Source organism: Lotus japonicus, chromosome 2 (genome assembly GCF_012489685.1).
Source record: "Lotus japonicus ecotype B-129 chromosome 2, LjGifu_v1.2".
Classification (NCBI taxonomy): domain Eukaryota; kingdom Viridiplantae; phylum Streptophyta; class Magnoliopsida; order Fabales; family Fabaceae; genus Lotus; species Lotus japonicus.
The window spans coordinates 27,336,120-27,349,739 of NC_080042.1; the positions used below are offsets into that span (position 1 = coordinate 27,336,120).

General features: G+C 42.4%; 1 protein-coding gene and 1 non-coding gene across 2 annotated transcripts; one reads left to right on the plus strand and one right to left on the minus strand.

Moving 5' to 3' along the window:
• Nucleotides 1-786: 786 nt before the first annotated feature.
• Nucleotides 787-893, minus strand: LOC130741611 (small nucleolar RNA R71). Its single transcript, XR_009020499.1, has one exon. It is a non-coding gene; the product is annotated as a small nucleolar RNA R71 (small nucleolar RNA).
• Nucleotides 894-11,511: 10,618 nt separating this feature from the next.
• LOC130736286 (uncharacterized) lies at nucleotides 11,512-12,403 on the plus strand. Its single transcript, XM_057588127.1, has 3 exons — nucleotides 11,512-11,940; nucleotides 12,030-12,161; nucleotides 12,335-12,403. The coding sequence occupies exons 1-3, from the start codon at nucleotides 11,512-11,514 to the stop codon at nucleotides 12,401-12,403; spliced, it is 630 nt and encodes a 209-aa protein (XP_057444110.1).
• The last annotated feature ends 1,217 nt before the right edge of the window (nucleotides 12,404-13,620 follow it).

Consider the following 13,620-nt stretch of genomic DNA (forward strand, 5'->3'; position numbering starts at 1 on the left):
GCTTAAATCAACAATTCTCACTCTCAATCCCTGTGGTTCGATATTTTAAAACCCGGAGGTATTCGTACACTTGCGAATTGACCAACAAGTTTTTGGCGCCATTGCCGGGGATTGTTTGTGGTTTTCGGTTTAAGTTAAAGAGTTTGTTTGTTTGTTTTAAAGCATTGCATGCAATAGGTGTTACTAACCTTTTCTCTATCTTTGTGATTTCAGTTTATGCACGGTAGACTTGGCACGGATCCATTGGTGTTTGATCCGGAGCCAGAGCGTACTCTCCATCGTCGTCGAGCTCAGCAAAGAGCTGCTGAGATAGCCGCCATGGCTGTCCATATGACGGAGGAGGAATTGCAAGCCCACATTGAAGAAAGAGTGAATGAGGCTATTGCTCAAAGACTTCAAGAGCAAGAAGCGGAGAATGCCAATCGTTCTCTTAGAGACCTCACCTCGGCCGCCATGAGCTACGATTATCCGGGTAGCATAGTTTCCCCCGATGGCACGGGAAACTTTGAGCTGAGGCCAGCATTCATTAATTTGGTGAGCCAAAATCAGTATGGTGGAGGTGCTCTTGAAGATCCTCATGCACACATGGAGCGGTTTATCCGCAATTGCAACACCTATCGAGTTCAGAATGTTTCAGCGGACACCATCCGCTTGAGTTTATTCCCTTTTTCATTGAGGGATACTGCTGAAGAGTGGTTGAATTCACAGCCTCAAGGTAGCATTACATCTTGGGAAGACTTGGCTGAGAAATTCACCACAAGGTTTGTTCCAAGAGCCCTCTTGAGAAAGCTCAAGAATGACATCATGACTTTTGCTCAATCCACCGATGAGAATCTTTATGAAGCTTGGGAAAGGTTCAAAAAGCTCTTGAGGAGGTGTCCTCAACACAACCTTACCCAAGCTGAACAAGTAGCAAAGTTCTATGATGGTCTCCAATATTCTTCAATTTTTGGCTTGGATGCGGCTTCAAACGGTGAGTTCGATGCCCTACTTCCACAAGTGGGGTACGAGTTGATTGAAAAAATGGCTATAAGAGCCATGAAATCAAGTAATGAACGCCAAGCCCGAAGAGGAGTCCTAGAGGTTGAGGCTTATGATCAGCTCATGGCCTCCAACAAGCAACTCCCCAAGCAAATGAATGAGATTCAAAATCAAATGAAGACTACCAAGATTGGTGGTCGAGTTGCCAAATTGGAGTGTGTGACTTGTGGAGGGCCACATGACAGTGAAGAATGCACAGAGACAAGACCGGAGGAGGAAGTGAAGGCCATGGGTCAAGCTCGGAATGACCCATTCTCAAATACTTACAATCCAGGATGGAGGAATCACCCCAATTTTTCTTGGAGGCAAGGTAATAATGGTCAAGGTAATGACTTTCAAAGGCAATTTCCTAGCCAAGGTTTCCAAGGCCAAAGCTCAAGACAACCTCAAGAGCGAGGAGAAGGTGAAGGTAGTGGTTCCAAGAAGAGCTTAGAAGAGTTGGTGGAAACTTTTATCAACCGGGCGGAGAACAATTACAAGAATCAAGAGGCGGCTATCAAAAATCTTGAGAATCAATTTGGCCAACTGGCCAAGCAAATAGCCGAGAGACCTCAAGGTAAGTTTCCCTCCGACATTATCCCCAATCCTAAGCAAGAAAATGCCTCTGTTGTAGCCACTAGAAGTGGGCGAGTGATGAATGAATTGAAGAAAAAAACAGAGGGAGAAAAGAGAGAGGAGATAGTGGGTGGAGAAGTAGTTGTGCCTATTAAGGTGAGAGAGGAAGTTGATCTTAGTCCTGAAACTAGCAAGGTTCCGTTCCCTAAAGCATTGGCTAAGAAGAGCTTAGATAAAAAAATTTCAAAATTTGTTGATGTTTTCAAGAAGCTCCACATTAGTATTCCTTTTGCCGATGCTTTGGAACAAATGCCTATATATGCTAAGTTTATGAAGGATATTTTGCATAAGAGAAGAAGGTTGAAGGGAGTAGATGAGACGGTGTTAATGACGGAGGAATGTAGTGTCATTTTGCAGCGGAAAATGCCTAAGAAAAGAAGAGACCCTGGAAGTTTTACTATTCCGGTGGAAATTGAAGGCATGGCGGATGTGGAAGCCTTGTGCGATCTTGGAGCGAGCATCAATTTGATGCCGCTCACCATGTTTGAGAGGCTGAACCTATGAGAGGTTACTCCAACCATGCTATCCTTGCAAATGGCGGATCGATCCCTCAAGAATCCGTATGGGATTGTGGAGGATGTCATGGTGAGGGTAGACAAGTATGTGTTCCCCGTGGATTTTGTTGTGCTTGATATGGAGGAGGATGAGAAGATTCCTCTCATTCTCGGTCGACCTTTCTTAGCTACTGGTAGAGCTAAGATTGATGTTGACAAGGGTCACCTCATTCTCCGTGTTGGTAAGGAAAAGGTACGGTTTTCTGTTTTTAATCCGATGATTGAGACTAACCATGACAATGACTTTGTCTGTGATGTGATTAGAAGCAGGTCAAAGGTTTCGGAAGAGACCCCCGAAGTTAATGCCCAAATTGATGAGTTCCATCCGGCTCTCATCAAGCTTGTTAGTGGTAACAAGTATGGGGGGTCCAAGTACGAGAACTTACATGCTCACATGGTGAAGTTTACCCAAGCGAGCTCCCTTGCTAAGATTGAGGGCGTTTCAAGTGATGAAGTGAAGATTAAACTCTTCCCTCATTCTTTGACAAGGGAGGCTAGAGCTTGGTTTGATGAGCAAGAGGACATTGCCTCATGGGAGGATTTACTCCAGAGGTTTTGTGCAAGGTTTCTTCCTTGCACTTGTGGTAAGTTAATCAATGGAAAGGAATTTCCTTCCTAACACCATCGGAATGAGAGTCCACCTAGGACTATAACCTAGGGCTAAATGGGAGACAACCCATTCTTTTAATTTTGATAATTTCTATCTTTTAATTTTGTAGTATTTTAGGTGTTTAATTTCAAAAAAAAATAAAAAGTAAAAAAAATTTGTGAAAAAACTGGGCTGAGCGCCTAGGCGCCAATTAGTGGCAGAGGCACTGCCTCTGGAACTGGTTTGAGCGCCTGAGCGCTCCTGTTCGTATTTTTGCCCACATTTTGGGTTTTAAAACCCCAACCTTTCATTTTCCCACTCTTAACTCTCAGTTCTCTCATATAAACGCACCCCACTCTCTCCAAACCCCATTTCTACTTCTCATTTCTCACTTGCACGCACTTTGGCTCTTCCTTTTGCTTCAAAGTTCTGCATTGCATCAAGTCTATTCCACTTGCACCCACTCACTCTCAAGTCAAGGTAAGTTCCATTTTCCACTTCCCTTCATCATAGTTCATGAGTTTTGCAATGCATGCTTCTTTTGGGTATGGGTGAGTGGATTTGTGCTAGTGCAAGTTGGGTTTGGGTTGTATTTGTTCATTATGGGTTGGTTTTGTGCTTAATTAGAAAGGGGATGTGAATTTGTGAGGAATGGGTAGTTAGGATTTTGTGAATTAGTTTAGTTTAGCTTTTGCTTATAAGGTGTTTGTTAGAATGCCTCAATGGGTTCTCTTAGTCGATTTTTGGCAAGTGCTCTTGTGGAAATCTTTCTCGCTTTGCCAAAATCACTAAGAGACTTGTTGGGTGCTCTTAGGGTGTTTTATTCTTGTTTTTGTACAAAGTTTCTCCTTTCATTTCTTTTTATTTTTGAACTAACATTTCTAACGTCTGTGGCTTGTGTATGTGCTAACAACTTTGCAGATGCCTGCAAAAAGGTCAAGAACCAACGCAAGAGCTGCAGCTTCTTCCTCCACCTCCCGGAGCTTTGATCGCTCCCGCTTCCTTTCATTGAAAAAGGAGGAGTTTTATCGATCTCACCTAGCACACAAGGAGTGTGTGAAGGAGCGGGGAGTTCTTTATCGGGAGGGAAGAAGAGATCTCTTGGGCATGCAAGAAGCCATGGAGATTAGGAGGTGGAAGAATTGGGTCAACCCCATTCCGTTTGCTTGTGAGGTCATGGTTAGGGAGTTCTACGCGAACACCTACTGTGACAATCAAGAGGACAGGTCCAGGCCACCGGTGAATTCATCTTAGTTCAGGGGAGATGTGATTGACTACAATCCAACAGTCATTCGCAGGCATCTTGGTCTCCTCACAGAGGACCAAGAGAAGGAGCTTTTCCCCGAGAAGGCCACCTATCATGAGCTCTTAGAGGAGAAGTCACCGGAGATCTTGGAGGACATGAAGGCAGTGATTGTTAGGCCTGGGCGGGACTGTGAAGCAGTTGCTGGTCGGATTTATTCCCTCTACAACGAGAGTAAAGACAAGCATCGGCCCATCTTTCCTCACTTGATTTGTTCTTTGATTCATGCAAGGAGGGACAGGGCTAGGAGGCCAGTCCATGTTATTAAGAAGAGGTTGCCTGTGGCACCTCTGCTCAGTAAGGAGAGGATCACTCAACTTTATAAAGAATGGACGGCAAGAATGCCTCAAGAGGAGGAAGAGGAAGAGGATCCTGAGGAGCCAGCGGAAGAAGATGAAGATGAAGAAGAAGAAGAAGAGGAGGAAGAAGAAAATGTTGAAGTGGTGAATGAGGTGTTCGGGCGGATGTTTTTGAGGCAAGATCGCCTACACAGGGATCTTGACCTCCATTGGAGGGGAGGTAGCACATCAGACCCCAGGTACAATGGGCCCATGGATTTTAATACCTTGGAGCAGGGGATGATCGATTTGAGCTTGATGCATGATGCCGGTGTTCATCCGGATTATGGTGATGGAAGGGGTGACCATGACCCCATGGAGTGAGTTTGTTGAGGTATTTCTACCCTTAGTTTAGGTCATGCATCTTTAGCATATTTTTCAATTTGTAGATTCTGTTTTTCTTTTTATCATGCATTGTTTAGTTAGTTTTATTTTTCTTGGGTCTTTTACTTCCTTATACTCACATGCTTTTACCTATAGTTTTGCTTCCCTACTTGTGCTGTTTTTGAAAATGCTTTTGTGAATACTTGTTGTTGTTTTTGGGGATGAGTGATTGCATGTTTGGGGAAGAGAGGACGAGACTTCGGTCTTCCGAGTGTTTCTTGAGAAAGGAGTCGAGGTGAGTCCATTAAGGGTCTATCTTTGACCCTTCACCATAAAAATTCTCGGGAGGATCCTGACTCACTTGCAATTCTTGGTTCTGCGTTAATTTCACTCATAGCATGCTTTGTGATTCGTGCTTTATTCTTGAGACTTGTAGGATTTCTTGAGATTCTGAATTTGTTGGTTGAACATTACCCTTAGTTGTCCCATTTGAGCTTAATTGGAGAATTTGTTGTAGCCAAGTGATGGGGACGGATGTTTGGTTGGAATATTGGGGAGTGTTGGTCCTTGTTTCATTTGAGTGGAGTTGAAAAATTGTGAAATAGTCTCGTGCCCCAAATTGAAAGTTAAAAAAAAAAGAAAAAGAACTCCCAAACAAAAGTTGGAGTTGGAAAAAAAGAAAAAAAGGTTTGGAAAAGGGGGTGCAAGAGGCTTGTGAAAAATGTTTGTTGTGAAAAGCTCCGGGGTTATTAGAGAAGGACCACACTCAATGTGCTTTGAAGCCTAGTTTTTCCTTAGGGACCAACCACCATCATGATTTACCTAGCCAATGTTTCAACCCTTTTGAAAGTCTCTTTGAATTTGTGCATGTTTGATCATTGTTGCTATTGAGTGAATGACATTCAGGACCTATGAACTTGCTTGTGTGCTCAGTGCACTAAATAAACATCTCATCTTAGAATTTTTAGATCTATATGCTTCTCATGAATGGGCTCTACACTCTTCTCTTTTCAAAAGATGCATGAAGTAGGTTGTCGGGTCTTTCTCTTGGAACCAGCTGTGATTACTTGGTCCCCCTGTTTTGTTGGTGAAGTATTCCTTGTTGTGAGCACTTGTTTGGAGAGCATTTCTTGAGCTTGAGGGTAAGCGAGTGTTATTTACGCTCGAGGGCGAGCTGTCGTTGAGTATAATGGTGTGATGACCCTATCTTAGTAGTGTTTTTTGGGTCATTTCTTTGATAGTTTTGAGTCTTTTTGTTGAGTCTCATGTAGTGTTTCATGCATTCTCATGCATTTTTATCTTTTCTTCAGTCTTTGTTTTGTTTTGGTAATTTTGTAGTTCTATAGGGAGTTTTCTTGCATTTTAAGTTAAGTTTAGGACTTGCATGATTTTCTTTTGTTTTATGAAGGACCTCTTGTGCTAATGAGCTCTTTGAGCTTCTAGATTTTTCCTTGTCTTTGTGGTTAAGTATGCAGATCAAAAACTGAAGAAGAAAGAAAGCCAAGAAGCTTGGAATTGAAGGAAGACTTAAAAAAAGAGGAATTAAAGAGGAGTTACAGAAGCTGAAAAGGCTGTTCCAGGCGAGCTTGAGCGCCTAGGCGCAGGGAATTGGCGCCTAGGCGCTAGTGCAAAATGATGGAAGCCAGGGAATTGGCGCCCAGGCGCTGGGAATTGGCGCCTAGGCGCCAATTAGGTCCAGAACCATGTTTTTTAACATGCAATTGGCGCTCAGGCGCTCTGAATTGGCGCCTGAGCGCCCAGTCTCGTTTATTTTGCCTATAAATAAGGTTTTAAGCCATTTTCTTTGGGAGTTAGACATTGATACTCATTTTTGGATCAAGTTTGAGAGCTGAGGAGAACTTTGGGGCTGTAGGAAGGCTTCCAACTTGTATTTTTCTCAGGTTTTCATTACATTTTCTGCATGAATTCACTAGCCATGAGTGGCTAGTTTCCTTTTTGCTTTGGGTTAAGAGATTCTATGAAGTTTTAGTTTGTTAAATCCTATCTCTATGCATGAGTTCTTGATTTAATCTTGTATTTCAATTCCTTATTGCATGTTTAGCTTTGGTGCACCTTTGCTATAGGCTAGATTATAATCAAATGGAAGTTTGTTATGATTTAGGGACATGAATTGGAATAGATCCTTCTATACTTGTTTCTAGGCATAGAGTGAGGGTAGGATTTTGTTGGCCTGAATATACATGCTATTGTTAAGTTCAAACGTGTTACAACGTGTTTCAATCTTATTTTGATCCTAACAATTTTTATAAATACTTTTCTCTACTAAAATCTAATTCCAGATGTTAATGACATTTTTCAGGAAATATATATTATATGGTCACATGCTTCAACGAATATGTCTAAGCCTTATAAGGAAAAAGAAGTTTACGCAAGATATGACCGCACCGTCCAGCAAACGAGGAAGACACTCATTCTGTATCGTTTCATGCCACGTCATACCTCAGTATTTCAGAAAAAGCATTTGAGCGGGAAAGTCAAAATTGTATCTCAACTATTTGCCCCATGCTTTAGTCAGAAGGAAACTAATCCGGTCACGTGCAAACTGATTTACCTTTGAAGAGAGAAGTCTCGATGACCAATGAAAAGGAAAAAGGACAACACGTCAACATCACTTTTCCTAAATGTCTCTCTTCTGCAAAGTAGCCCAAAGCTATCACCACCTACTAGCTGACAAAGTACACCTTTTTGGCTAAAGGATAGCTTTGAACAGCAGCATGCATTTAATGAAGCTACCAACCGGAGATTTGAATCAACGGTTAGATGACACTCACAACGGCTACAAACAACGGCCAGATTTTGTGTCTCAACGGCTACACAACTAGCAAGATCATATATAAAGGACATATCTGAAGATTGAAGAAGCAGAGAAGAGAAAAATTTATTGCTAGAAAAGAAAGAACTCAGAACAATTACTCCAAACATTCTTCAAAGAATTAAAAGCTCACAGCAGATTTCCTAAGAGTCAAATCCGATCTCATACCTCTGCTAAATCAAGAGAGAATACCAAACCTTAAAAGAGTCAAACCTCTTCCTTTACTTCTCTCTTAGATTCTGAACTCTTGTGTGTTCCAACGTCCCTTCAGAACCCAAAACACTTGAGAATTCCAGTGCCATAAATTGTCTACACCAACTCTTTTGAGAAGAGATTTCTTGTAGAACCAAACAATCATGTTGATTGTAGGAGGAGTCCTGTACAATACTTGGAGAAGTCCGTGATAATACTAGGAGGAGTCCTGTACAATACTTGGAGAAGTCCGTGACAATACTTGGAGAAGTCCTGTCTAATACTTGTACTGGAGAAGTCCTTGATACTTGCTAGTGAAAATCTTGGTGGTGGCCAAGTACTTATCCTCTTATGAATGTTTAAGTACACAAGGAATTGGGCTTAACTTTCAATTTGAGAGAATTACTTCTGTGAGGAATCAACTAGTAAGTACAAAGGCTATAACAACAAGAGTTAAATCAAGGTTTCATATGCTTAGGATAGGTGGACTAAAATGGATTAGATGATCAAAAACCCAAGGCAATTTCCTATCATTTGTTTTTTTACAACATTATCATCATTGCTCTTTTGCAAAACTATTGTCACAAACAACCAAAACCAATTTCTGAATTTTACTGTTTTAAGAACTTGCAAACTTTAGGCTTAAATCAACAATTCTCACTCACAATCCCTGTGGTTCGATATTTTAAAACCCGGACGTATTCGTACACTTGCGAATTGACCAACAGGCCCCACGGTGGGCGCCAATGTTCATGAATGAACTTTCAGTCAGTAGCTCTCATTCCTAATACATAATCCATTGACTAAAACGGCTGGGGAATTGTTATTCAGACTCCCCCATAGCTATTTAGACCCCTAAAAATCTGGGAAAAGAGAAAATTTGAAAAATACCCCTCCCTCCATCCTCACCTTCTTCCTAATTCTTTGTTCAAACCCCCCCCCCTTCACCCCCCTCTCACCACATTCTCTTTCTTCTTTAACTTCCAAACCCACTCTCAACTTCCATACCCACTTTCAACTTCCACACCCACATTGTTGCTGGCCACCGCCTCCACCACCCACGCCACCGCCGCCGTCGTCCTCACCCAACACCATCACCAACGCCGCAGCCGCCATCGTCGTCCTCACTCGACTTCTCCTCGCTCGTTGCTGTCGTCGTCTATGAAGGTACTGCACTAATCCCGATCTTGATTTATCGCACTTTTAATAAGCGTTAGCACCGTACTCTTTGTGTGCGTTCAGGTCGCTCTCCGAAAGTGCGACAGAGACGCACACTAAGAGTGTGTTTTTCTATTATTATTATCCCGACGCATTGTTAAACCGCGTCTCTGTCGCACTTAGAAAGTGTGTTTGTCAAAGTGCGATTTATGCAGTTATGACCTGTAACAGAAACAGTAAACAATTTGCAATTTTTGTTTTGGATTTCACAATGAGTCTCCCTAAGTCGTATGAAGTGGACATGCCACAAGAAAGGGTGGAAGAAAGGCAATCCCAAAGGCAGTTAGCCAATGTAGAAGATCGACCTGATGTGCCAATTGCAGCGGACTACACAGAACAATTTACCACAGACAGGGTATTTTCATAACCAATGAGTGAGTTTATGTCAAATAAGTTGAATTTATATGTGATGCGTATATGTGTTAATATTCTGTAGGTTTTTGCTACTCGGGATGAGCTTTTCGATTGGGCTAAGAATGTAGGAAAGCAACTAGGCTTTGTGATCATTATTAGAAGGCCTGATTGTGGGAGCAAGGGTCGTGGGAGTAAAGGCAGACAGTTGGCTATTTTGGTGTGCGAGATGGGCGGCAAGTACAAACAGTACAAGCCTGTGTTGATGCGGAAGCGGACATGAACCAAGAAATGTGATTGTCCGTTCAGGCTCAAGGTGAGAAACACATCAGAAGATGGTTTGTGGAGGTTTACTGTAGTACGTGGAGACCACAACCATGAGCCAGCCGAGACTCTGTTTGGCCATGCCTATGTCGGTCACCTTACAAGTCAAGAAAAGGATATGGTGGGTAAAATGGTTGACAATAAAGTCAAGCCAGGTCACATGTTGCTGGCATTGAAGGATGTCAACCCTCAGAATCTGACTACCATAAGGAAAGTGTACAATGAGCAGAGGGCACACATTAGGGCCAAGAGGGGACAATTGTCAGAGATGCAGCACTTGATGAGGTTGTTGGAGGAAGACAAATACACACACTGGTCCAGAACTGAAGAGGGTTCCACGGTGATCTGGTCCTTATTCTGGGCCCATCCAGTTTCCATCCAATTGTTCAACCAATTTCCTACTGTTTTCTTGCTTGATAGCACGTACAAGACCAACCAGTATAGGATACCATTGCTGGAGATGGTTGGTATGACATCAGTTGAATTCAAATACACCATCGCTTTTGGCTACATGTGCAATGAGCGTGAACCTGAAGTTACATGGGCACTTCAAAAACTAAGGGGGTTGCTACTTAGGGAGGAGGACATGCCTAAAGTCATGGTTACTGATAAAGACACTGCTTTGATGAACGCAGTTACAACCACATTCCCTACAACAGCTCACTTGTTATGCCAATTCCATATTGCTATGTGTGTGAAGGCAAAGTGCAAGCTCATTATCGAAGACAAGGAGATGTGGGATGATGTCGGGGACGCATGGAATAAAGTCATGTATGCCGAGTCAGCGAAAGAGTTTAATGCGAGCATGAACTTCTTACGTTCACTTGTTGGGGAGCACTCTGACCTCATGCATTACATTAAGGAAACTTGGTTGCCGTTTAAGCATAAGTTTGTGAAGTATGCGATTGATCGTTATATGCACATGCGTAACACAACTACAAACAGGTACATTCTTAGACACTGACATTTCATTAAGTATGCTACATTCATTAAGTATGTATTAATTTTAATGTTATAACGTTGCACAGGGTTGAAGGTGCACACGCAAAACTGAAAGCGTGCATCAAAGATAGCAAGAGTGACATGTGTGCGGCTTGAGCGGCTAGACATAGGTGCACACTTTTCCAGCATACAAGGATTAATGCTGCTTTTCAGGCAAGTATCTTCATCAGAGAGCATACATTTAAGGAGAAGTTGTACGACAACCTGCGTGGTGTAGTCTCAAGATATGCGCTCATGTTGATCGCAAAGGAGAAAGCGCGCGTTGGAAAATGCGGCTGCACTATGAGGAGGACACACGGCCTGCCTTGTTCATGTCAGATTGGTATGATGGCCACTATTCCATTGACGGCAGTGGACCAACATTGGAGGAGGCTTACATCAACATCTACACCTGATGAATCCCAACCTGTTTTGGGATTGAGCATTGCGACAGAGTTAGAGGTCATTGCAAAGATGCTTGAAGTAGCTAATGTTTCGAGAAGACAAGCTATCAAAGAAAGGCTTCGGGAGATTGCATACCCGGATCAGACTTCTATGTGTCCTCCTCCAAACAAGTTGCCTACAAGGGGTCGGCCCAATGAACCTAAGGGTTCTACCAGACGCATTCCTTCATCTTAGGAGAATGCTGATGCAATAGTTGGGTCAACCCAAAGTTAGCAACTCATCATCTCCACAAGGAAAGGGGCGTAAGACCCGGTCGGCAAAATGGAAGAGCATTCCTTCGAAGCAATCTGCACCTAAGAAGAGAAGCAAGAGGATTGCAAGCAACTCAGCTCAGCTCCCGCCACAGCACCCGAAAGGCAAAGTTTACTCGGCCAACTACATCCATGAAGTGCCCAAATTCCTCTGTGAATATGTCATTGACATTCAGAATGTTGAAGATGATGGGTTGTGGATATAGATGCATTGCTTTCTTGATGGGTAAGGGAGAACAAAATTGGCGTCAAGTCCGAGAAGACATGATAAAGGAGCTTAGATTACGGCAAGGTGTTTATCATGGTATGTATGGACCCAACACACATTACGAAAAAGTACTACAAGCCTTGCATCTTGCTCCAAATGAGTTTGCAACGGAGGAGAAGTGGTTATGCGTTCCGCATATGGGCCACATTGTTGCTACGATGTACCAGATTGTGTTCGTGACCTTGTCGAATCGGGGGGGCGCCACCTACTTCCCTCTCACCGATCCAGTGCTAAATCTGTCAGAGCACCATATTATATGTTTACTCCTTGTCAACAACAACCACTGGGTGAAGGTACTGATCAATATTACATTTAGTATGAATTTACCTTACATTACATGAACTTTATGAGATACTTAACAATATAATTGATCATTTTGTAGGCACTTATTTCAAGTGACTTTCCTTTGCCAACAGTTACTCCAGAATGGATGTATCATTGTACTGTTGAAGCTCGTGGTTGGCAACTACCATACCTGGATCGCATGGCCCTATTCAACGAACTCTCCCGAAAGGCAAATGTAGACATACACATAAGATCGATGGAATCATAAATCTCGCTGAAGATTATATGTTTATGCCCCTTTCGAACACACCCTTGTAGTAGTCCATTTGCAAATGTATCAATGATAGATTATAATGTAACATTTATGTTTCTGTTGAAGTTTTTGTTTCTGTTGTGTTAAAGTTTCTGTTTCTGCTGGAGTTTCTGTTTCTGTTTGTTGCTGTCAAGTTTCTGCAAATTCTCGCCCTTTAAAACTGCGTGACCAACGCACTTTCAGTGTGGGATGGTAACGCCTTTATAAAGAGCGACGCATATTACACACTTTGTAACGACGCGACTAACGCAGTTCACTATGTGCGTATATGTGCCTTTCCTATGTATAGTCAGACACTAGGACATCAACTCTGGCACTACTTAATCGCACCTTGAACGTGCGCTCGCAACGCATGTTCAAGTTGTGTCTACCTCGCTCCATGGGTATGTGCGATAGACACGCACTACAAGCGTGCGTTCGAAATGGGCATTTTCGGATTTCCGATTTTTCATTGGGTCTGAATAGCTGTGGGGGGGGGTCTGAATAACAATTCCCAAACGGCTGGGTCGCACTAATCAGGGTGGGCTTCTTGACTTTCCCGTTGGTCATGCTGTGATTTCGAGTCTTCCGTGATGTGATTCTGAGTCTTTTGTACTGTGATTGCGAGTCTTCCGTGATTGACGGGGACCTGACTGTAGCTTTGACTCTGCCGTGATTCGCGGATGGGTGAGTCACCAATCTGGTCAAAGCATCATGCATGTGTTGGCCCTAGAGTATTTTTGGATGGATGGGCCTCTTGGAGTAACCTAATCGGCTCGATGTCAATGCTTTGTCCACGCGGCCCAAGTCTTAAGACGGCCCGGATGTGTCCCATGGACTGGTGTGTCCAGCCTAGTAATGGTGTCTCGTCTGATCAATTCCCGAAGCGGTCCATTTTTCAAACATGATAGGTAGACCCCATCAACTAGCAACACATAATTGACATACGTGTTTAACGCAGTTTTCAATTTTTAGTTGTGTTAAACTGCTACAAAATTACGTGTTGAAAAGGGTGTGTTGATTGTGTCTCAGTAATCTTACTAATATATAAGGCTCATCCACCAAAGTGGGCCATATTGCAACCTAAATGCCACATGTTTTCCTCCTATTGGTTGTTACAATGATTTTTCAAATGTAAGTTTTTGATTGGTCCATATTGATGATTTTTCATAAGTCCATATTAATGACACAATAAATAAATAAAATACAAAAAACCAATTAGGAAATGAAAACAATTAAATGATTAAATCAAAAAGATATAAAAGATTCAATTAATTGAGCACATGGTTTTTTCTTTTAGATTTTAAAAATTAAAATTACGTTAGTTAGTATGATTTCAAGATTGTATGTTATAGAAAAACAAAAAAATATTTCCATAGGAGGAGCTTTTTTAAAT

Coding starts and splice junctions, on each gene's coding strand:
- LOC130736286 (XM_057588127.1), top strand. CDS start 11,512: ATGAAGTGCCCAAATTCCTCTGTGAATATGTCATTGACATTCAGAATG. Junction 11,941..12,029: donor ACAACAACCACTGGGTGAAG/GTACTGATCAAT, acceptor ATCATTTTGTAG/GCACTTATTTCAAGTGACTT. Junction 12,162..12,334: donor TCAACGAACTCTCCCGAAAG/GCAAATGTAGAC, acceptor GTTGTGTTAAAG/TTTCTGTTTCTGCTGGAGTT.